This window comes from Capricornis sumatraensis, chromosome 17 (genome assembly GCF_032405125.1).
Source record: "Capricornis sumatraensis isolate serow.1 chromosome 17, serow.2, whole genome shotgun sequence".
Lineage (NCBI taxonomy): Eukaryota > Metazoa > Chordata > Mammalia > Artiodactyla > Bovidae > Capricornis > Capricornis sumatraensis.
In genome coordinates, this window is record NC_091085.1 from 71,424,266 (window position 1) to 71,447,839 (window position 23,574).

The following is a 23,574-nucleotide window of genomic DNA, read 5'->3' on the forward strand; positions in this document are numbered from 1 at the left end:
CCCCACACGCCCCTACAACCTGCCCACACCTTCCCTTCCCTCCAGTTCTGTGTACAGCAGGACACTTTTCCACGCTGGTTTACCCTGTGACCTCACCATCTCCTCTTTGTCCCTCACCACTAGCTGATCTGTAGTTTCCCCTTGGGCCCTCAGGACAGATGGATGTCCACCTGGAGGGGAGGCCATGGGAGGGGGATTCCTGCCCAAGAGAGAAAGCTGGACCAAAAGATGGTCAAACTTTTAAAAATCTTATGAACAGCTCCCCTGACCTTCCAGGAGGCCTCCAGGGAGCAGAGCAAGCACTCAGGAAATGCTTGGTGACCTGAAGTTACCTGGCTGCCCTTGAACGGCTCCTGGACCTTGAGGAGTTCCTGCAAGCCTCTCTGTGGACATCTCTGACTGTGTGCATGCTAAGTCGCTTCAGTTGTGTCTGACTCTTTGCGACCCTATGGACCATAGCCAGCCAGGCTCCCCTGTCCATGGGATTCTCCAGGCAAGAATCCTGGAGTGGGTTGCCATGCCCTCCTCCAGGGGAGCTTCCCAGCTCAAGGATTGAACCTGCATCTCTTATGCCTCCTGCATTGGCAGGTGGGTTCTTTACCACTAGTGCACCTAGGAAGCCCATGGAGTCTCCAGAGGAGCTCAGAAGACCATAGATTTGGTGTCAGAACCCATTCTGCCACTTGCTTGTGCTGTGAGCTTGGGAAGTGACTGTCTGAGCCTTGGTTTTATCATCTGTGAAATGGGGAGGAAAATTCCCAGTTCCTAGCCTTGTTGTGAGAGGTAAGCTGTGTGACCCATGGGACAGAGGGGTGCATGGAGGGGCTCAGTAAGTGGCAGCCTCTACGACGTTGCTGCCTCTCGATCTTTCTGGAAGGTGCTTCGTGAATTAGGAGCCTTGATGAAAGAAACAGCCAGGCAGGATGACAGAACAGGCGGGAGCATTCAGGAGCTGGGGTGTGGGCTGAGCACCCAGGAGGAGCCACAAAGCGGCCCCCAGCCAATGCCAGCATCACTGAGGATAAAGACCACATCTCGCTAACGTTGCACTCCCCACGTTGAGCACAAGGGCCTGGCACAAGGGAGGTTCTCATCAAATAGTAGCTGAGAGGATGAATGAAATGGGTAACCATTTTCTTGTGGTGGGGAAGTGGGGGTTCTCCTGGGGACCATCATATAATTAGCTCACCTTGAATGTTGGAGGGAGCTTCTCAGATATCACTGGATGCCAGTGATGAGCTTAGCTCCATGCTGGGTATCAAGAGTGGTCACAAAATGTTTTAGGCATAGCCTCTACTCTTGTGGAGTTCTCTGTCTGATTTGGGAAGAAGGATAAACAGTCAGCCATCCATCAGGGATCTCAGGCTGAGAAAGGACCATCCAGTTGGATCACCCAGTCCAGCTGCTATCCAGCACCCGAAGTTCTTGATGCCACACCTGCCCTGCCTCTGCTTGCATACCTCCAGCGATGGGGAACTCACTCTTGTCCAAAGTGGGATTTTCCTGGGCTTTACCTGGCAATCCTTGATGCCTGCTTCTAGGCCCAGTTCACATGTCACCCTCACTCCTGAGCGGTCCTCACTATTAGAACAAACACACTTCCTCGGAGGGAAAGAAACAGACCCTGCACAACTCCCAGCCTTTGGATCCAAGTTCCCCTCCTGCGTCACACGTCACAGTCAAAACCTTCCTCAGAGCAGCCAGGTGGCTGCTCCCCCAGCCAAGCATCTCGCTTCTCCAGCTGCCCCACACTGCTCTCCCTGGAATTCCGTGTGTGAAAGCAGGCTCACCTTCTCTGTGCAGAAGTCCACACACTTGTCCACGGACATGTTGGGCATGGCAGCCGTCACGGGCAAGGCCAGGGAGAGGTTGTCGGGCCTGCGGAAGCAGCCTCGGAAGACTGCACTTCCATCTGGAGAGCCAAGGGGAAAAGGAACAGTCAGGTGCAGGCTGGGAGAACCACCTTCTGAAGGAAGCACTGATGAACTGACGCCCAGCGGAGGCAAGGACACACAGTGGAGATTCATGAGCTAGAAAATTCCAAGAATGTCCTCAACCCTAGGATCTCTGTCCACAACCCGGGTTGCTGAGATGTTCTTGCTGGGCCATACAATCCCCTTTTCTTTGCCACCATTCCTACTTCTCACTTTTGCATCCTCGGTGGTGGCAACTTAGATGCTATGGAGGATTTTCGTGATCTCAGGAGAGGGTTGGGCATTTGAGATGGAGGGAAGCCAAGGGGTCCAGGGTCCTCCCGCTCCTTCTTCCAGCACTGGGGTGCTCTGCCCCCTCATCCTGGGCTTTAGGGGAGACACTCAGTACCTCAAGAGTGTCTGCCCCATGCAGTGCTACAAGAGGCTGATTTACTGGAGAGATTCCCTTTAATTCCCTAATGTGGAAGCATCCAAGCTACATAGTAGAAAATTTGGAGGCCATTGCTACCTCTTGAATAAAATTTATCCTCAAAACAATACTCAGCTGTTGTCTTCAGCTGAGTTTACCTGAAGCACACCCTGAGACAGTGTTTTATTGAGGGCGTGCTCTCAGGAGAATGGTGAGAGGGAAGCGGGCAGAGGAGGGGAGGCGCTAAGTAAGCATGCGACCTTAGCTGGGTACCATCTTCAGCCTGGAGGGTAAGTGACATCACAAGGTTGGTTCCACTTTAAGGAAAAGGGTCTGACCTTGGCCTTGTCTGCCCACCCCTCCTCAGTGTCTGTCATCTGGGAAGCTGTTGGGTCAAGGATCATTTTTCAGGCAAGGGGGCAGATGTGAGCCACTGGTGGTAAAGAGGATTTGGGTGGATACCTTTTGCATTCACTACAGATACACATAAAGATTTCTCAGTAAGAATGCTCATTGCAGAAATGATTTAAATTAACACAGGAAAGACTGAAAACAACCTCATTGTCCAACAATGAAGTGTGGACAAATAATGTGTGGGATGATGACACACTGGGATTCATGCCCCATAAGAATAAGGAGGCTAACGTCTACTTTAGAGAGAGCTTTGTTTCTCCAAAGATGTATTCAAGATAGGATGCCAAATAAAAACTGAAAAGATGACACTCCACTTATTATAAAATGTCAGTTTTGTACACAAATGATCTCTCAATATAAATCTCTAGAGGGTTATCTCTGAATAGTAGGTGTGATGGTTACGTTTTATGTCAACTTGTGAGGCTATGATGCCCAGCTGTTTGGTCAGACACTGTTCTAGGTGTTGTTGAGAGCGTTTTTTGTAGATGGATTAACATCTACAGTTAGCTGACTTTAAGGACACTTTCCCTCTGAAATGTGGGTGAGCTGCATCCAGTCAGTTGAAAGAATGAGAGAGGAAAATAAAAGAGGTTTTCCAGGGAAGAAGGAATTCAGCTTCTGGATGTCAGGCCTGCCAACCTCCACAATTTCATGAGCCACTTCCTTAAGCCAATCTCTTAATTTATACATTTCCACACAGCCTGCTTGTTCTGTTTCTCTGGAGAACTCTGACTGACTGGATAGGATTATAGACAATTTTTATTTCCACCTTTTTCTGTAAACCTCTTTCCCAACCTTTTTGACAGTGCACATTTATTTTTTAATATAATAAAGACAAATTTTAACAGTTAAAAGTGGCCCCTGTCAAATTTATCTAAAGGCTTATTGATGCCCATTTTAAATTGGGTTCCATGGTTCTCAAATTTGAGCTGAACATGTTTTTCTAGAAGCACAGCTTTGGCAGAAAACAAAGGACGCTGTTGACGAGTGAATCCGAGCCAGGAGCACACAGGCAGGAGCCGTTTAGTGAGGGTCTACTACGTGTCGGTGACTACCGTGTGTTATCCACCCTTCCGAGACCTTTGCAAATGCCATCTCATTTTACCTTCTTGAGAACTCTGCAGGGTCCATAGCAAACTCTCATGTGACAAATGAGAGAGACAGGACTTAGAAAGGGAGGTTGTATGGCAATACTGAAGACCCACTGTCAGCAAAATCGTGCTGAGGATTATCTCAGAAACATGATGCTAACCCTTGGGGCAAGGGAAGCAAGCTGCAAAAATTGTATATCTCCATCCATGTATGTATCCGGGTCTATGTACTGGTAAGCAGCCCACCGCCACCAACCCCCGCCTTTTTTTTTTTTTTTTTAGCATACCTATATTTAAGTGCAGAGAAAAAGATATGAAATTACTCCTCAGGCAGAAGGATGGTGGAGGAGGGGGAGGGAGTCTAGGAATGGAAATTTTAAATCTCAGCTGTCAAAGGCACCCCAGTGATTATCCCTACAACCTGGCACCCTGGAGCCTGAAGTTGTTCGTGGTGGAGGGAAATCTAGCAAGCTGAGATGACATCTGGAATTGGGTTAAATGACTACTCTCCGGAGCATGCTGCAGACTCCTGCTATCAGCGCCATCTCCTCCACTTCCCCACCTCTCACTCCGGGCTGGGGAGAAGCGAAGGTGTTGGGTGCTGTGGTCTTGGCCTCAGTTTCCCCACGTGTAAATGATAAGGAGGAGGTTAGACTATGCAGATTCTCTTCTGTACAGGACGGCCTTCCACCTTCCAAATGAAGAATCGCCACACCCCCAAATGCCACTGGTGTCCCGTGGTCTCCCATCCCATGGCCCAGGGTGCACAGAGGTGAAGCCCCATTGCATTGGTCACCCCAGTTCAGTTCAGTTCAGTTCAGTCGCTCAGTTGTGTCCGACTCTTTGTGAGCCCATGAATCGCAGCACGCCAGGCCTCCCTGTTCATCACCATCTCCCGGAGTTCACTCAGACTTACGTCCATCGAGTCCGTGATGCCATCCAGCCATCTCATCCTCAGTCGTCCCCTTCTCCTCCTGCCCCCAGTCCCTCCCAGCATCAGAGTCTTTTCCGATGAGTCAACTCTTCACATGAGGTGGCCAAAGTACTGGAGTTTCAGCTTTAGCATCATTCCTTCCAAAGAAATCCCAGGGCTGATCTCCTTCAGAATGGACTGGTCGGATCTCCTTGCAGTCCAAGGGACTCTCAAGAGTCTTCTCCAGCACCACAGTCCAAAAGCATCAATTCTTCAGTGCTCAGCCTTCTTCATAGTCCAACTCTCACATCCATACATGACCACAGGAAAAACCATAGCCTTGACTAGACAGACCTTTGTTGGCAAAGTAATGTCTCTGTTTTTGAATATACTGTCTAGGTTAGTCATAACTTTTCTTCCAAGGAGTAAACGTCTTTTAATTTCATGGCTACAATCACCATCTGCAGTGATTCTGGAGCCCCCAAAAATAAAGTCTGACACTGTTTCCACTGTTTCCCAATCTATTTCCCATGAAGCGATGGGACTGGATGCCATGATCTTCGTTTTCTGAATGTTGAGTTTTAAGCCAACTTTTTCGCTCTCCTCTTTCACTTTCATCAAGAGGCGCTTTAGCTCCTCTTCACTTTCTGCCATAAGGGTGGTGTCATCTGCATATCTGAGGTTATTGATATTTCTCCCAGCAATCTTGATTCCAGCTTGTGTTTCTTCCAGTCCAGCGTTTCTCATGATGTACTCTGCATAGAAGTTAAATAAGCAGGGTGACAATATACAGCCTTGACGTACTCCTTTTCCTATTTGGAACCAGTCTGTTGTTCCATGTCCAGTTCTAACTGTTGCTTCCTGATCTGCATACAGATTTCTCAAGAGGCAGGTTAGGTGGTCTGGTATTCCCATCTCTTTCAGAATTTTCCACAGTTTCTTGTGATCCACACAGTCAAAGGCTTTGGCATAGTCAATAAAGCAGAAATAAATGTTTTTCTGGAAGTCTCTTGCTTTTTCAATGATCCAGCGGATGTTGGCAATTTGATCTCTGGTTCCTCTGCCTTTTCTAAAACCAGCTTGAACATCAGGGAGTTCACGGTTCATGTATTGCTGAAGCCTGGCTTGGAGAATTTTGAGCATTACTTTACTAGCATGTGAGATGAGTGCAATTGTGTGGTAGTCTGAGCATTCTTTTGCATTTCCTTTCTTTGGAATTGGAATGAAAACTGACCTTTTCCAGTCCTGTGGCCACTGCTGAGTTTTCCAAATTTGCTGGCATATTGAGTGCAGCACTTTCACAGCATCATCTTCCAGGATTTGAAATAGCTCAACTGGAATTCCATCACCTCCACTAGCTTTGTTCATAGTGATGCTTTCTAAGGCCCATTTGACTTCACTTTCCAAGATGTCTGGCTCTAGATTAGTGATCACATCATCATGATTAGCTGGGTCGTGAAGATCTTTTTTGTACAGTTTTTCTGTGTATTCTTGCCACCCCTTCTTAATATTTCTGCTTCTGTTAGGTCCATATCATTTCTGTCCTTTATCGAGCCCATCTTTGCATGAAATGTTCCCTTGGTATCTCTAATTTTCTTGAAGAGATCTCTAGTCTTTCCCATTCTGTTGTTTTCCTCTATTTCTTTGCATTGATCGCTGAAGAAGGCTTTCTTATCTCTGCTTGCTATTCTTTGGAACTCTGCATTCAGATGTTTATATCTTTGCTTTTCTCCTTTGCTTTTCACCTCTCTTCTTGTCACAGCTATTTGTAAGGCCTTCCCAGACAAGAAAGTTTTAATGATGCTCAGAGAATGTGCCATACAAGGCAAGGACAGGCAGGAGAGTCAGGTATTTGAGAAAAAGTGAAAGTGGACATCCATGGAATTCTCCAGGCCAGAATACTGGAGTGGGTAGACTTTCCCCTCTCGGATCTTCCCAACCTAGGGATCGAACCCAGGTCTCCTGCACTGCAGGCAGATTCTTTACCAGCTGAGCCACAAGGGAAGCCCATTTGAGCTAAGGTTTACAGCAATGAGATGGGAGGCCAGAAGTGGTGTGCACAAACCTTCTTAACCAAACAACTCAGTTAGCTGGATGCCAACTCAGGTGCCAGGACAAAGAGATGCTGGCCTTGCTCTCAGAAATAAGGGGGCTCCCCTTCTCTCTCTAGACTCTACTAGTGTTTGTTGAGCCTCCACAGATGCCAGGCTCCTGGCTGGGTGCTTTGGATCCATTGAATCTTCACAGTAGCCGTGAGCCGTAGCTGCCACGGCTGGTTCAAGGAGGCACTCTGGCTTCCAGGATCACAAAATTGGCTAAGGACAGAGTGAGATCAAAGCCAGGTTACTCGGTCTCCCAATTCGATGCTTCTTCCAATAATAATGATGCTACTAGAATGGTTAGATGCTTATGCTTGCTCTTTCAGTCCTGTCTGACTCTTTTGTGACCTCATGGACTGTAGCCCACCAGGCTCCTCTGTCCATGGCATCTTCCAGGCAAGAAGACTGCAGTGGGTTGCCATTTCCTCCTCCAGGGGATCTTCCTGGCCCAGGGACTGAACCTGCATTTCCTGTGTCTCCTGCATTAGAAGGTGGATTCTTTACCATTGTGCCACCTGGGAAGCCCCCTTAGATAGTTATAGTCACATCAAACATGCTATTAGCTGGGAACTAAGCTGAATACACATGGCCTCGGTGAACACTTGCATTGCCCCGGTGGTATAAGGAGCCCCATTTTTAAGACAGGGAAACACAAGTCTTAGACGACTGAAACCACTTGATGAAAGTCACCCAGATTATGAGGCAGAGCTAAGACTGGCATCTAAGTCTAAGATCGTTCCACTTTTGATCAAATACTCTTCATGTGCCAGGCACTGTGTAAACACGTGATACACTTTATACTCCTAATGACAAAGCAGGTCTCACTCTCCCCATCAAACAGAAGGGGAAACAAGCTCAGAGGGGGAAGTGATTCCCTAAGGCCACAGAGCTGACAGGTATCTGGATTCCAGCCTGGGAACATCTGAGCTCTGAGTCCCTACACTCTGGGCTACCCTCTCTAAGAAACCAGCCCCAGACCCTGTTTGGGCATTTCCAAAACACTGGGGTGTGTACTCACTCCCCTTTGACCACTAACCATTCACAAAGCCAAGGCTGTCACTCTGGGGTTTCTTGACATTGGAGTTTGATTCTCTTTGTGAAAAGTAAAAGTGTTAGTTGCTCAGTCGTGTCCGACTCTTTTTGACCTCATGAACTGTAGCCCATCAGGCTCCTCTGTCCATGGGATTCTCCAGGCAAGAATACTGGAGTAGGTAGCCATTCCCTTCTCTGGGGGATTTTCCCAATCTGATCCGGGGATCAAACTCAAGTCTCCTGCATTGCAGGCAGATTCTTTACCATCTGAGACCCCAGGGAAGGGGCAGGCAAAAGTCTATGGATCTAGCTCCTTAGAGAAAGTAGAATTCCTACCCTGGCATCTCCTAGGTGGTCTTTTCCTGCCTTCCTGGATGCAGGGAGGCCAGACTGCAAGCTGGGAAGAAGGAAGACTCTGTAAGCCCAGCACAGCTCAGACAGGTCTCCCTTTGACATTTCAGCATCTGTTAATGAGTCCCTGAACCTCCCAGCTTAGAAAGCAGAGCTGAACTGAATGCCCTGAATACCAAGTAAAGTGAGGTTTTCCAAGGCCTTAAAGGGCCAGAGAGGGATCAGAAGCTCCTGTTGCGAGTCTCCCCTTGGTCAAGGTGTCCACTGGGGTGGGGGTGGGGAGGCGCACAGGTTTGGGATGTTAGTTCTAGGAGCACTTAACCTGCCAATGTGCGGTGTTTCTACAGTCCTGCCCATTCTGTTTTTAGAGGGAAACCATGTGGATTCACAGAGAGCCTTGTGATGCCCTGTGGGAAGGCTGGAGTCCCAGGGGCCTGGGGAACACTTTGGAGGGCACCTCTCTCTGCAGGCTGCTCTCCATTATGGCTTGGTGATCGGAACACTGAGAATATGCAAGGTGGCCAAGATGCTGAATCATCCTTCTAGCCTCATTCCTTCCATCTGTATAATGGGTCAGGGCTTCCCTGGTGATCAAATGGTAAAGAATCGGCTTAGAATGCAGGAGACCCATGTTTGATCCTGGGTTGGGAAGATCCCCTGGGAAAGAGAACGGCTACCCACTCCAGTATTCTTGCCTGGAGCATCCATGGATAGAGGAGCCTGGCGGGCTATAGTCCATTGGGTTGCAACGAGTCGGATACGACTGAGCGACTAACACGTTCAGAACGGGTCACTGGTTCTCCCTACTGCTGGCGCAAGGCTCTCTTGTCTCTTACATCTGAAAACACATGAGAAGCGGCCAGCCTGGATCCCTTAAATTTCCTGACACTCTCTGGTGATACAATTTTGGACTTTCACAGCACTAGGTGGATGCCTTCCTGTTTGCAAAAGGTCTCTCATGCCCAGCAGAAAGGGCACTGGTTTTAAATCCAGACGGACCTGGATCCGCACCTTCCACAGCTGTGTGTCCTTGGCCTGAGCCTTGGTTTCCTCGTCTGTACTCAGGGATCATCATCTCTAGCCTGTACAGTTGGGATGGAAGTTGATACAGTGGCGTCGACAGGGCCCAAGACCTACCAGGATTTAGCCAATGTCTCTTCCCGCTCCTTCTCCATCACTCGATCATGATTAAAGGGTGGCCAGACCCTACATAGGAGACACTATCAGTGCCCCATTAATACACTCCTGGCACTCACCATCCCAGAACAGGCTGCCAGTGACGTCCTGTAAACACCTAGGGTGTGTGAAGGATGGACTACGCTTCCAGTGGGAGCCACCCTCAGCTGATGTCGGGTGAACTTTGTAGCATAAATATTGCAGCTTCCTGCCCCTCTGATGGTACATCTTTGAAGAACCCTCTCTACTGCCTTCCCAACAGGATTAAGCTTCCTCAGTAGTGACTTGCTTCGTAAAGGGTCTGTGTTGACTCCTTCCCTTCCCTGGTCTCATGTCTTCACTCCCCTGGAGGTCCATCGTGGGGTCATCGTTCAAGTAAACCAAAGCTCACAGCCTTGTCTCTGGGGGAATCCAACTCAAAATATTTTGGATCTTTGTGCATTCTTAATTCCCAAGGGGAATCCTGCATGAAGTTCAGAGCTGCTGCTCTTCACAGCCTGCAGCCCGTGAGAATGGCGCCCCCTGGAGTTGTGCAGTACACAGTTCCTGGACAGTAGCAGTAACCCTGAGTAATGTCTTCCTAATGAGCAACCCTTGCTGAAGGAGAGCAACAAAGGAAAATAATAACAGCTGTTAACTCTATGTCGTTGATGCCAAGTATGTTACACGTGTGTGTCTGTTTATCACTCAGTCATGTCCGACTGTTTGCAACGCCACGGACTATAGCCCACCAGGCTCCTCTGTCCATGAGATTCTCCAGGCAAGAATACTGGAGTGGGTAGTTACTCTCTTCTCCAGGAAATCTTCCTGATGCAGGGATCGAACCGAGGTCTCCTGTATTGCAGGCAGATTCTTTACCATCTCAGCCACCAGGGAAGCCCCGATGTTACACATGTTCCCTCAGTTAATCCTCAGAACAACCTAAGCAGTAGATGATGCTATTATCCTGTTTTGCAGCTGGAGATCCTGAGACATAACAAGATTTGATTGGTATTACAGCTCACACAGCTAGTGGGGCACAGAGTTGGGATCTGGCTCCAGTCTTACTTGACGTCACATCCTAGGTTCCCACCTCTCTGCCATTCTGCAGGAGGCCTATCAAATTCCAACTTGGTTGGGCTCCGGAGACCCTGTGCCAGCCACCTGAATTTCCCAGAAACCCTCTCAGGCTCCACAGGAGGGGTCCAAGGATCACAAAAGCCCGTGCCCCACATTCTGATAATGTCAGCTCTTCATTGCCAGGCCAGCTGGGATGGTGCATGACCTCGGCAGCTTGGGGTTTTTTTACTAGCAAGAGGCGAGCAGAGCAACTGTTCATCAGCTCTCTTGATGGGGGGCAGCGCAAGTCTCTCTGAAGCCCATCACCTCTTTGTTCTGGGGCTTCACAAAAATGAGGGAAATGCCACCAGGCATCAGCTTAAAGGCAGGCGAGGAAGAGTTCTCCTTGGTTTGAAAGAGGCCACCACCCCCTAGGGTAATTAGGCCAAGCTCTACTGCATTAAAGATGCTGGTGAAGAGGAAAGGCAGTGAGCTGGGAGCTGTTAATGGCTACCTATAATCAGAGGGAGATTGAATTACACAAAGAGCCTAACTGTCCGAGGAGAATTCAAAACCAGCTATTTTTAGGCATCACCAAAGGCTCCTGTGAGCTGTTGGAAATTCAAATAACTTGAGCTGGGTGCTGCTCGGAGTGAATTGAGGAGTTTTCATTTTAGGAAGGAAGATGCATGACCATTACTCCAAACAGGCACTGTGCTTTCTCGATTTTATCTCACATGGACGTCATAGCAATCTTTCAGGGTTGGAACTATCCCCATATTACAGATGAGGCTCTTGGGGCTCAGAGGGAATGAGTGGCATGGTCAAAGTCAAAATAGCAAATCAGTGAAAGAGCTGGGATAGAAACAATGTGTGCCTGATCTTGAAACCTACATCCAGAGTCTTCCCTGGTGGTCCAGGGGCTAAGACTCCATGCTCCCAATGCAGGGGGCCCGGGTTCAATCCCTGGACGGGGAACTAGATCCCTTATGCTGCAGCTAAGACCTGGCACAGCCAAATAGAGAAATGCAAAAAACCCTATATCCATTGCTCCCATAGCCTCCCTGGAGTTTGGTTTAGGGAGAAGTGCAAATTACTTTCCCCCCACCATGATACAGAAGGAGAAAAATTTTCTGGCTCTCATACCTCGACCGTACACAGCAGAACTCATGAAGACCCATCTGAATTATAAAATTCAGGGATCGCAGGCATCTATCAAGGGAAAGGAAAGACCTCCAGGCCTGGCAAAGAAGGAGCTAGACATGGCCCCTCCCTCGACCCAGTGTGACTTTCCATGGTCATCTGAGGCTAGATGGTGAGGAGGTTAAAAAGAGTATAGTGAGCATAAAGGACAAGCGTTGTCTCCTTCAAGAGACAAAAAATCGCTAGAACTAAGAACAGTGCGCAACAAGAACAGGATACAAATTACACTACGTGAACTGTAAGCCTGAAGTCAAGGTCTATCTTTTCAGTGATAGCATAAGCTTCACAGAGCTTTCCTCGTGGCTCAGCGGTAAAGAATCCGCCTGCAATGCAGGAGCCGCAGGAGATGGGGGTTCGATCCCTGGGTCGGGAAGATTCCCTGGAGGAGGGCATGGCAACCCATTCCAGTATTCTTGCCTGGAGAATTCCATGGACAGAGGGGCCTGGCAGGCTACAGCCCATGGAGTTGCAAAGAGTCGGACCTGATTGAAGCAACTTAGCATGCACACACAATGTAAGCTTCATAATACTTTCATCAAAGAGAAAAAAAAAAAAAGAGGGAAAAAGGCTGAGTCCTGGGAGAGGCTGGTCTGCAGTCACGGGGGTTTTGTTGTTGTTTAGTCAGTAAATTGTGTCTGAATCTTTTGTGACCCCATGGACTGTAGCCCACTAGGCTCCTCTGTTCATGAGATTCCTCAGGCAAGTATGCTCGAGAGGGTTGCCATTTCCTTCTCCAGGGGATCTTCCTTCCCCAGGGATCAAACCTGCATTGGCAGGTGGATTCTTTACCACTGAGTCCCCATAAAGCCCGTGAGGGTTTTAGGCGGCATTGAAGGGTGGTCAGCACCACGGACAGCCACCCATACATATATACACATACATATATATGTATGGCACCACATACATATATATATATATATATTCCATGTAATTCTAGTGAACCTTGCAAAGCAAATCTTGCAAGAATCTTTCAGGCAAATGGAATTTCTTGCAACGTCCTATAAAGCCATAATATTCTCAAATCGCCAGCAGGTCTCTGCCCCTGGGAGGAGAAGCCGCACTTGCTGACACATTTAGCAAACCGCTGTGAAAAATGTAATCCAACCAAGAAGGAAGTCCATTTCTCGGTCCTTTTGTAACAAGGGCAAAGAGCCCCTGTGCCTGAGAGTCTGTGTCAAGGAAGAATAGCAGGGTTCCTGCAGACATTTGCTCTGCCAACCTTTTAATGCTTTCACTACTGTAGGAGCATTCCATCACCTCGGAGACACGGAGGCCAGCTCCCCCCACGAGGCTGGCTCCCCATACAAGGCCGACACCCCATGCAAGGCCAACACCCCACCATAGGGGTGCTCAGGAGACAGTAAGCCTCCTTTGGATCTTCACAATCATTAAGAGTTCTGTGCCACTGCCCTGGGAAACACAATTAGGACACAGTGTTAATACAAACTAATGACTCTACAAATGGAATCTGGTTTCCACCACCCTTGTTTCCTGGAGCGTTTGCTCATTACCCTGCCTAAAGTAATACATGCCAGTGTCACATGGTGGTGGAAGGCCCCCCTTTCTAACTTATTTGTGTATAAATCAGATCTCAGGAGTGGGAAATCAAGCATGCCACTGAGCCGTAGCAAAGACACTGGATATTCTGTGTCGTGTAGAGACAGCAGACAGGGCAGAAGGAGAGAGCAGGGGCCAGGGAAGGAAGGCGGTAGATCAGACCAAGGAGCGCTTCCAAAGGAGAGGCATGGGGTCCGGAATCCAGCACGAGGCCAGGGTGTTGGCAGCACTATATCGCATTAGCACCCAAACCAGGAGTCGGAGAACTGGGTCCCAGCCTAAGTTCAGTCCCTGACAAGCACTGTGGCCTTGAGAACATCAGGCCTGCCCACTGTCCACTAAAAGTAACCATTGGCATTTGCACACTCTGCTCCTTCTGCCCTGATTTCTCCCCCACCCTCTGGCAATGTGTCTCGAGTCTGAATATCCTCCTCTTTCACACGAGGCAAAATCCTGTGTGTCTTTCAAGGCCCTAACCAGTCAGCCTTCTTCTGTGGAGCTGCCCCCAGGGCTGTTCAATCTGGCCACTTGTGCTTTTTAGGCCTCAGTTTCTAAAGCTGCAAAATGGAACATCAGCAACGAAGGTGCTTCTAATAGGTCATTCAAAACATAACCTTTGCTGATCCTGGATTTTTGCTCTCAGCTGGATATGTGACTCTTCCTTTTACCTGGAAATCTTAGAATGAGATTCGGCACAAATGTTGCTTTCTTGGCTCCCATATATACGTCACCACCCCCTTGCCCACTTGAGCAGACCCGACTGGTCTTGGGTCTGCCTGTCCACTAGACGGTGACCTCCTTGAGAGCAGGGACTATGCTTTCTTTTTTATTACCCATTCTCCTCTCCAAGCCTAAGCCACAGGGGAGCTCATCAAATGTTTTGGTTCAATGAACAGTCCTCAGGCTCTCTCCCAATACCATGTTGCCAACTGGGAGCCCACGAGGAGTTCCAACTTGACCAACCATCTGTCTCCTTATCCAAGCCACTTGCATTCTCATCTCAGCCACAGTAGCCTTGAGGTTAGCAAGGCTTAGATTCCGTTCTGTAGTCTCCTGCTGGAGGTGCCCAAGCTTCCAGCCTTATACAGTGACAATTCAGAACAACTGGGGTGGGCTTAGACTCCAGGACTCCTCTCTTGGTAGAAATGAATGGGTTCCCTATCTTGAATGTATGGATGGAACGTTCCTTTCTCAGATGGAACACAGTACCACTGCAGAGGTGGGTGAGCTGAGGGGCACAGCAGCATTCCCAGCAGCCTCAGGGGTCTCTTGCCAGCAACCACCCAATCAGCCCACCCCCTCACTGCTACTGGGGCAAAACACACCCGACTGTAAGAGAATCTCATAGTTTATGTGTGTTGAGGCTTTTACATTTCAGGTAATTGAAAAAAAAAAAAAACCTTTGATGGTCCATGAGACTGCTATTGCTTGGGCTTCTTAAGTGGCTCAGTGGTTAGAGAATCTGCCTGCCAATGCAGGAGACCCGGGTTCGATCCCTGGGTTGGGAAGATCCCCTGGAGGAGGAAATGGCAACCCACTCCGGTATTCTTGCCTGGAGAATTTCATGGACAGAGGAGCCTGGCAGGTTACAGTCTATGGGGTTGCAAAGAGCTGGACACGACGGAGAGACAAGGAACACACGCATGAGACTATTATTATACCTGATGATCTTAATAGTGTGTGTATCTGAGTGTGTGTGTGTGTGTGTGTGTGGCAGGGGAGAAGAGCGAGAGGCAGAAACAGAGGCAGAGAGACAGAGGCAAGAGAGACAGGAGGATGTTCATATCACCCAGCCACTCTGAACAGTAAGCAAAAGGAGGTCTGGCTGAGAGTGGCTGATGAAATATTCTTGTTATCTAGCTTAGCATCATTCACCAGAACGTTCTAGTGGCTGCAGCTTTCCCTCTAAATACACATAACTTTGAGGTCATCTCTTCTTATGGTCAAAGTCGCCATCTGAATAATGTAAATACTGGCATAAAGAGAGTCAGTAGTGGACTTCCCTGGCAGTCCAGCGGTAAGGAATCCGCCTGCCAATGTAGGGGACAAGGGTTCGATCCTTGGCCTGCAGGAAGATTCCACATGCCGCAGAGCAACTAAGCCCGTGTGTCACAACTCCTGAGCGCTCGTTCTGGAGCCTACGAGCCTCAGCTACTGAGCCCGGGTGGCCTAGAGTCCGTGCTCCCAAACAAGAGCGGCCACGGCAAGGAGAGATCCATGCATTGCGACGAAGAGCAGCCGCCACTCCTCGCAACTGGAGGAAGCCTGCGTGTGGCAAGGAAGACCCAGCACAGCCAAAAAAAAGCAAATACAGTTAAAGAAATCAGTATCAGGGATGATGACTCCGCCATCAAACCAAGACCTCACTACCCTAATGGCCAAACCAGAAACTCGCTGCACGGACATTATCCAGCCTGGATTTCACACACCCACCGTGTCCTCTGCCAGCTGGGCCCTCAGACCTGGGTGAACTGAGGCAACGATGGACAAGGAGATGACAGTACCTCCGTTTCTAGTAATCAGCCACTTTGCAAATTGGCAGCACACTTGACCCTGCTGCAGAGCGAAGCATGAACAGAGCTTTAAAAACATAGGGCTTGGAAAACGACACATTATCAAGGAAACCAGCGATGAATTTCTATCAGCGGTGACATTCACATGGAAGAGGCCTTCTGCTGCACGCACACAGGTGTTAAGGTTCTGCCACGTTCACCTGAGTGGGCAGGCCTACATTCTGGGCAGAACTTGTCAGCTCCACTGAGGTCTAAGGCCTTATTATTCAAGGTGTGGTCTATGGACCCGCAGCCTAGCATCACCTAGGACCTCCTTGGAAAGCTGAATCAGAGTCTGCATTTTAACAAGATCTCCCTGGGATTCCCCAGCACGTTCAAATTCGAGATTTGTAGTTCTGGATTCCTGTTTGCACCTCAGGACCACATCAGAAGAGGACCCAGGACAAACCTCAGCCATCTGTCTTTTATCAAGGCCATTAGCTCTGCTTGTAGGTCTGAACATCAGCTCTGAGGTCACGAGGCTGTGTGACCTTGGGCAGGCTTACTTAAATTCATTAAGCCTCAGTTTCCTCACTGTAAAATGGAGATGATTAACCATGGCAACTGCCTGAAAAGTCTGTAGGGAAGGGAAACAAAAGCAGGCTTGCAATGGGCTTAGCACAGTGCCCGGTGTACAGCAGATGCTTGAGAAACAAACATTAAATGCTACTAAACAGCCAGAGAAGGAACAGTGGGACACTATCCACAGAGGCGGGGGTGGCTCCTGTCCTCGCCTAATTACACCCTTCCCTCCCTCAGTCTGAAAACTGGAGAGTTTTTCTCATAAGACCAAGACATTGGCAAGCGAGGGATAGACTGTCTCTGCATGCATGCGTGCTAAGTCACTTTGGTTGTGTCCAACTCCTCTCGACCCCATGGACTGTAGCCCGCCAGGCTCCTTGGTCCACGCGATTCTCCAGGCAAGAACACTGGAGTGGGTTGCCATGCCCTCCTCCAGGGCATCTTCCCAACCCAGGGATCGAACCCTTGCCTCTTACATTTCCTGCATTGGCATGCCGGTTCTTTACCACTAGCGCCATCTGGAAATTGTCTCTATGGAGCATTAAAGGCATAATCTATGGGACGTCCCTGGTGGTCCAGTGGTTAACTCCACGCTTCAGTATAGGCAGCCTGGGTTCAATCCCCAGTCAGGGAACGAAAATCCCACGTGCTGCATGGCATGGCCAAAAGAGAAGAATTAAGAGAGAAGCTCTGGAGTTGGTTTAAATCCTCTGCTGCTTGCGTGGCACCTAGCCTCAGTCTCCTTATCTGTAAAGTGGGTGAGTAACTGCTGTTTCAAGGGCCATCGCGAGGGTCAGGCGTGCTCTTGCAAAGAAGGCACTTGGAAAATGACAGAGTGCTTGCTGCCGTCATTATCATCGTCACCATCAGTAGGGACAACCTGCTCTCAGCCAATCAGGAAGGGTAGGCCCAGGTCAGGCTCTCGGTCTGTGGAGGCGGAAGAGGGGTTCGGCTGGAGGCGAGGCTGGGGCAGGGTGGTGGCAGCTGGGGGGTCGGCGCCCGAGGGCTCAGGAGGGGTGGGGGCGCGGGTGGGGGAAGGGCTGACTCACGTACACCTGCGGGCTGACTCTTGGGCCAGCTGCAGCCGGTAGACGGACAGGCGGTTGGCTCCCCCGCACACGCTGCCCCGCTCGCCCTTGCAGTCCATGTCACACTCCGCCTCGCTGACGTTCGCCGCCTGGATCTTGTGGCCACAGTAGCACTCGGCGCCGAACTCCAGCCCAGCATACAGGTAACCCCTGGGGGAGGCTGCTGTCAGGCCGGGGTGCCTGCCCTCATGGAGACCCCGGGGGAGGGCAGGGAGTTGTGGCCAGGGAGGAGGTCCCGGGGGATGAGTCGGCTCTGGGGACTCGGAGGTCCCGGGGGAGACGGGGATACAGATGCTGAAGGTGGGATGACAGAGATACTCCCCCCCGCCGAAGGAGGAAAGAGGGAACCTCAGGGGACAGGAGACTCATCACAGTGGAGAGCGGGTAGACAAGAGGCTTCAGGAGATGGGGAGACCACAGGGAAAGGAGGAGACTGGGGTGGGGGGCTCTCCCTATTTTCCTGGAAGCGGGAGGGGGGAAAACAAGGAAGGCTGTGGGGGTCAGGGAGACCTAAGGAGATCTGGGAGACAGGGATGCTCCAAGGGACATCAAGATCGAGAATTAGGAGACCCTGAGAAGGTCGTGGAGGCTGAGGAGTCTGAAAGTCTTGCAGGTGCAATGGGCAAGAAGCCAAGAAGGATTACAGGGAGGTCCTGGGTGGGGGCAGGCAGGGAGACTCAAGGAGGGGACGAGACCCCAGGGAGACCACTGGCTTCCCTCTCTGTCTGAGGCCTTACACCCCCTCTACACTTCGCCACACAGACACAGCACGTCACATTCACACCCACCCACATACACCTTCAGCACCCTTGACACACACCACACCCTTCCGATCCTGTGGTCCCTCTGTCCTCCCTGCTCTCTGATCTTTCCTTCCTCAGCCAGGAGCCAATCACAGGTGCAGAGTCTAGCCCCTTTGTTCTGGGAAACACCACCCAGGGATGATACCTCTGGGTCCCCTGAGAGAAGCTGGGCCCAGGAGAGGGGGCAGGGGACTCTCGCATCTCTCTGGAAAACCAAGGTCACATATCCAGCCAAGTAAAAAAACTTTCCTTAAAATAAAAAAGAAATCCAGGCACTGCAACATTTTCCATTTTTCTTTTTTCACAGCTATGGAATCATTTCCTAAAAAGGACTCTTGGTAAGGATCTGTCTGTAAACAGATGAAAAGGGAATTGCTTGTTCTGGCTCCAGGGGTGGGTATGAAGTGGTGGAGGGGAGGGGAGTAGGACAACCCCTGCTCAGCCCTCCTGCTCACTGCATTCTCTGAGGCATGCTCCAGAACTGAGAAAGGTTCCTGGGGGCAGGGGGTAGCCTGCAAATTACTGGTCCTGAAAGACTGGACTTCCAGGAGGTGTCAGCTCATGCCTTCTGGGGTCTAGCTGGAGACACAGACCCACCCAGACTCATGTCTCCGAACATCCCAACAACTCAGGGTGGTATGCAACCACAGGGTCACCTGGGCAGAGGCAATTGTTGTTCAGTTGCTCAGCTGTGTCTGACTCTTTGCAACCCCATGGACGGCAGCACTCCAGGCTTCCCTGACCTTCACTCTCTCTTGGAGTTTGCTCAAACTCATGTCCACTGAGTCAGCTCTTCGCATCAGGTGGCCAAACTATTCGAGCTTCAGCTTCAGCATTAGTCCTCCTAATGAATACTCAGGGTTGATTTCCTTTAGGACTGACTGGTTTGATCTCCTTGCAGACGCAGTTCAATTCAGTTCAGTCGCTCAGTCGTGTCTGACTCTTTGCGATCCCATGGACTGCAACACGCCAGGCTTCCCTGTCCTTCACCAACTCCTGGAGCTTGCTCAAATTCATGTCCATCAAATCAGTGATGCCATCCAACCATCTCATCCTCTGTCATCCCCTTCTCCTCCTGCCTTCAATCTTTCCCAGCATCAGGGTCTTTTCCAATGAGTCAGTTCTTCCCATCAGGTGGCCAAAGTATTGGAGTTTCAGCTTCAACATCAGTTCTTCCAATGAATATTCAGGACTGATTTCCTTTAGGATGGACTGGTTGGATCTCCTTGCTGTCCCGGGGACTCTCAAGAGCCTTCTCCAATACCACAGTTCAAAAGCATCAATTCTTCAGCACTCAGCTTTCCATAGTCCAACTCTCACATCCATACATGACTACTGGTAAAACCATAGCTTTGACTAGACGGACCTTTGTTGGCAAAGTAATGTCTCTGCTTTTTAATACGCTGTCTAGGTTGGTCGTAGCTGTTCTTCCAAGAAGCAAGCGTCTTAATTTCATGGCTGCAGTCGCCATCTGCAGTGATTTTGGAGCCCCTAAAACAAATTGCAGACGCAGCAGGAGCATCTTAAACTATCTGGGCATCTTGGGGCTGGGTCAGCCTCCTCCTCCTTCCACCTCTCTGTCTCTCCGAAGCCTTGGTTCTCAGGTGTCCCTGGGGCCGTCACATATAACTGGACCCACTGGTGGAAGGACCACTACTGGGCAGCAGGAGCTTTTAAAGTTCCCCAGCTGGATGTGAAAGTCAGAGCAGCGGGCTCCAACCATGGTCCCGGGACCTGCAGCATCCAGTATCATCTGGGAACTTGTTAACAATGCAAATTCTTGGACTCCACCTCAAACCCAACAAATTGAAAATTGGGAGTGGGGTAGGGCCCAGCAGTTTGTTTTGAAAGATCCCAGGTGAGCTTCCCTGATAGCTCAGTTGGTAAAGAATCTGTCTGCAGTGCAGGAGACCCCGGTTTAATTCAAGGGTCGGGAAGATCTTCTGGAGAAGGGATAGGCTACCCACTCCAGTATTCTTGGGCTTCCCTTGTGGCTCAGCTGGTGAAGAACCTGCCTGGAATGCCAGAGATCGGGGTTCGATCCCTGGGTTTGGAAGATCCCCTGGACCAGGGAAAGGCTACCCACTCCAGTATTCTGGCCTGGAGAATCCCATGGATTATATAGTCCATGCAGTTGCAAAAGTCGGACACGACAGCGACTTTCACATCCCAGTTGATGCTGACATGCATGTCCTGGAGCTCACATCTTAGAGGCAGAGACAAGCACGTAACTAGAAAAGGGCTGCACAGTGAGATGAGGGTGAGATGGAATAAATCGCAGATGGTGGAAATGCAGGAGGCACCCAACATGCCTGGGGTGTCAGGAGAGACTTCTCAGGAGGCGGCAGCCAAGACTGAGCTTCAGAACATGAGTCAGTTCAACTTGCGTAGTTCAGTTTGGTTCTGCACAAGCTTGTTGGCAGCCCACACGTGCTTCCAGATAGAGCCAGAGGTGAGTCAGCCAAGGCCCTGCCCCCAAGGGGCTCCCCAGCTAGTTGCAGGGACAGAAGCATAAGCAGGCTTGGGCCGCAGAACAGCAAGAGCTTACGCTTACCGTCTGCCAGGCGCTGTTCTCAAACATGTGCTTGGCAAATACTAACTCTTCAGCCCCCACAAGACCCCTCTGACGGCATGGCCCCTGCCATTTACCTCTGTCTCCCCACAGTCCAATAAATAGATTAATCAATATCCTAGAGAGCTGGGAGTCTCCTAAGCTGGAGGTGGTCCTGAGTTCAGGATTTTGATGGTGGACTGTTCTGGAAGCTAATTATCAAGCGGACAGTTTTTCCTAATCAGGGAGAGAGGGAAGGGTCCCTTGGCCACCCGCTTGCCCACTTCCACTCCAGCCGTGCAGCCGAGCTCTTCCAGAGCTTGTGACCTCCAGAGGCATCAGGCTCGAGTCAGCATGTGAGAGGCCTTCTGCAAACCGCCACGGGTCCGGGACCCAGGGCATGGGGGAGGGGCAGGTCTGCTCACTGCTCGGCGCCTCCCAGACAGCAGGGCTGGTTCCCAGGCCTGGCCCCAGGGTCCTCACTAGCCGTCCCCTGGGGCCTGTCTACTCTCGAAACGTCAGCTCCCTCCCCGTAGGGCCTGTTCTCATCAAGAACATCGTTTTCTCCTTAGACTGGAAAACATTGCCTGGACAGGTGAGTGTTTCGCCCTGGGACAACGAAGAGTCTCTTGGCTGGGGAACCACGAAATATCCCTGATTGCAGGCTCCCACCTCAGCTTTCCCACAGGCATCTCACAAGCCTCATGCCCACAGTCTCACACTTGCCTGCACAGAAACACTCACTTGTGCATGCACGTAAACACTCACTTGTGCTTTTCCCACAATTCTGGACCCTTGCCAACATGACCACAGAGACTCCGGCACTCACAGCCACTATTATTTAAAGGCAATTTGATGTTGGCCTTAACCTCACAAACATATCGCCCTGAAGAGTGTACACTGTAAACTCACACCTAGGCATAGCCTCACACAACTGCACAATCACAGATTCCTACAGACCAGCTCCCTACTCTTGATCTCCAGCGTCCATGAGACAGGCTCCTCTGTCTATGGGATTTTTCAGGCAAGAGAATGTACACAAGCCTGGCCCCCCCACCACCACACCCTTGCATCACCCTTCTGTTAAAGTCACATGTCCATCCTTCATCATGCCCTCCCACAGAAAAAAGAAAGGCCACCACAGGTAGGGAGCTGCGAAGGAAGGGGTCTGAATGCAGGGAGCTTGGGACACTGGGGCCCTACCGTTCTGCACAGTTGTCCTGGCAACGGAAGACGGTCATCTTTTTGTAGTCGAAAAAGGACACGCCTCGAAGGGCCCGGCTCTGGGTGTCATCCAGGTAGCAGCCGATGTACTTAGCTTTGGGAAGATGAGAAAAGTCAGATCTGGGGTGGTGGGGGAAGGGGACAAAGCTGAAAGGGTTTCAGAAGTGACGAGTATGCCTCTGGCTATGTGGCTTTGTGGACCTCTTGGTACCAGTTCCTTCCTCTGAGCAGTAAAGTGGAAACAAGAGAGCCTGAAACTCATGTGCATTGGCAGAGCTTGGCCTACGGGGGCAGTGGAGTCCCGTGGGTAAGGCTGCGGGCCCCTGGAGGCCAACAGAGGGGAGGAAGGGACCTTCCATAGCCAGGGTTAAGGTCACACCCCTGGGCTCTACTGATGGCAACTGGGTGCCCAGCAACCCGAGCCAGCCTCATTCCCTAAGCACCAAGCACACGAGACTCTTATTAAGACAGCTCTGAAGACCTTGATCCGTTGACAGCCTGCTGTCACTTCAGCAAGATGACTTAAGGTTTTTGTTTTCTTGGAAGGAACACTGGACTTGGACATCTCAAGATCCAAGTCACCACCTCACTTTGGGAACATTCCAGTGCATTTGGGCCACTTAATCTCTCTGAGGCCCAGTTTCCTTCACTGTGGGGATGAAAATATTGGCCCAGTGAGGTTAAAATGGACTTATCTGTATAAACATTTCCTCCACAGGGTCTTGCATATAATAGGCACAAAGTTAAGGTGAGTGGGATAAGAAACCAGCCATTCACGGCGCTGTTTTAAGTTCCTCACAGTTTTCCCACCTTGTGAGCCAAGGTAAATGCTTTCATTCAGAAGCAATTTTGTTTTTTTTTAAAGATTCTGTTTGATGTGGATCATTTTTAAAGTCTTTATTGAATTTGTTATAATATGGCTTCTGTTTTCTGTTTTGGGTTTCTGTCTGTGAGGCACGTGGAATCCTAGCTTCTCAACCAGGGATTGAATTCACGCCCGCTGCACTGGAAGGTGAAGTCTTAACCGCTGGACCACCGTGGGAGTCCCCCAAATGAAAATTTTAAATTATGTTAAACAACCATCCAGTGATGCACCATTCACTTGGTTTTCATAGATTAGTACGTGTGTTCCTATACTTCATGGTAAATAGTACATGAAGATGGTACTTTACAGTTCATCAAGTCTTTTCCCGAGTGTTCTTACAATCATTATTAATTTGGACATGCCCTTTGCTAAGTGCTTTACACATACTGTCTCAATGGATCCTTAGAATGAGCCTGTGAGGGAATTATTAATATTCCCCATCAGTGTAGAAGAGGAAACTGAGGCCCCGAGAGGCTAAGTGAGCAGCCCAAGGAAACACAGCTTATACCCGTGGGCCTGGGTTTGGACCCAAGCAAGCTGGCCGCAGAGCCCATGTCCTGAACTACTGCACTCCTTGTTTCTCTTTGCTTTTTCTTTTTTTACAGATTTTTTTTTTTCCCTGCTGTGGACCATTTTACAGTCTTTATTGAATATGTGACAATATTGTTTCTGTTTTATGTTTTGGTTTCTCACTGGGAGGCATGTGAGATCTGAGAGCTCCTGTCCCCGACTGGGGATCAGACCTGCGTCGC

At 49.9% G+C, this 23,574-nt stretch overlaps 1 protein-coding gene across 1 annotated transcript in view; it reads right to left on the reverse strand.

Moving 5' to 3' along the window:
• Nucleotides 1-23,574, reverse strand: part of WSCD2 (WSC domain containing 2) — a 55,290-nt gene that overhangs the window by 17,671 nt on the left and 14,045 nt on the right. The window contains exons 2-4 of the mRNA XM_068990131.1: nt 21,937-22,051; nt 17,345-17,529; nt 1,791-1,912 (exon numbers count right to left, since the gene is read on the reverse strand). Coding sequence (XP_068846232.1) covers nt 1,791-1,912; nt 17,345-17,529; nt 21,937-22,051 — 422 coding nt within the window. The remainder of the gene's footprint in view (nt 1-1,790; nt 1,913-17,344; nt 17,530-21,936; nt 22,052-23,574) is intronic.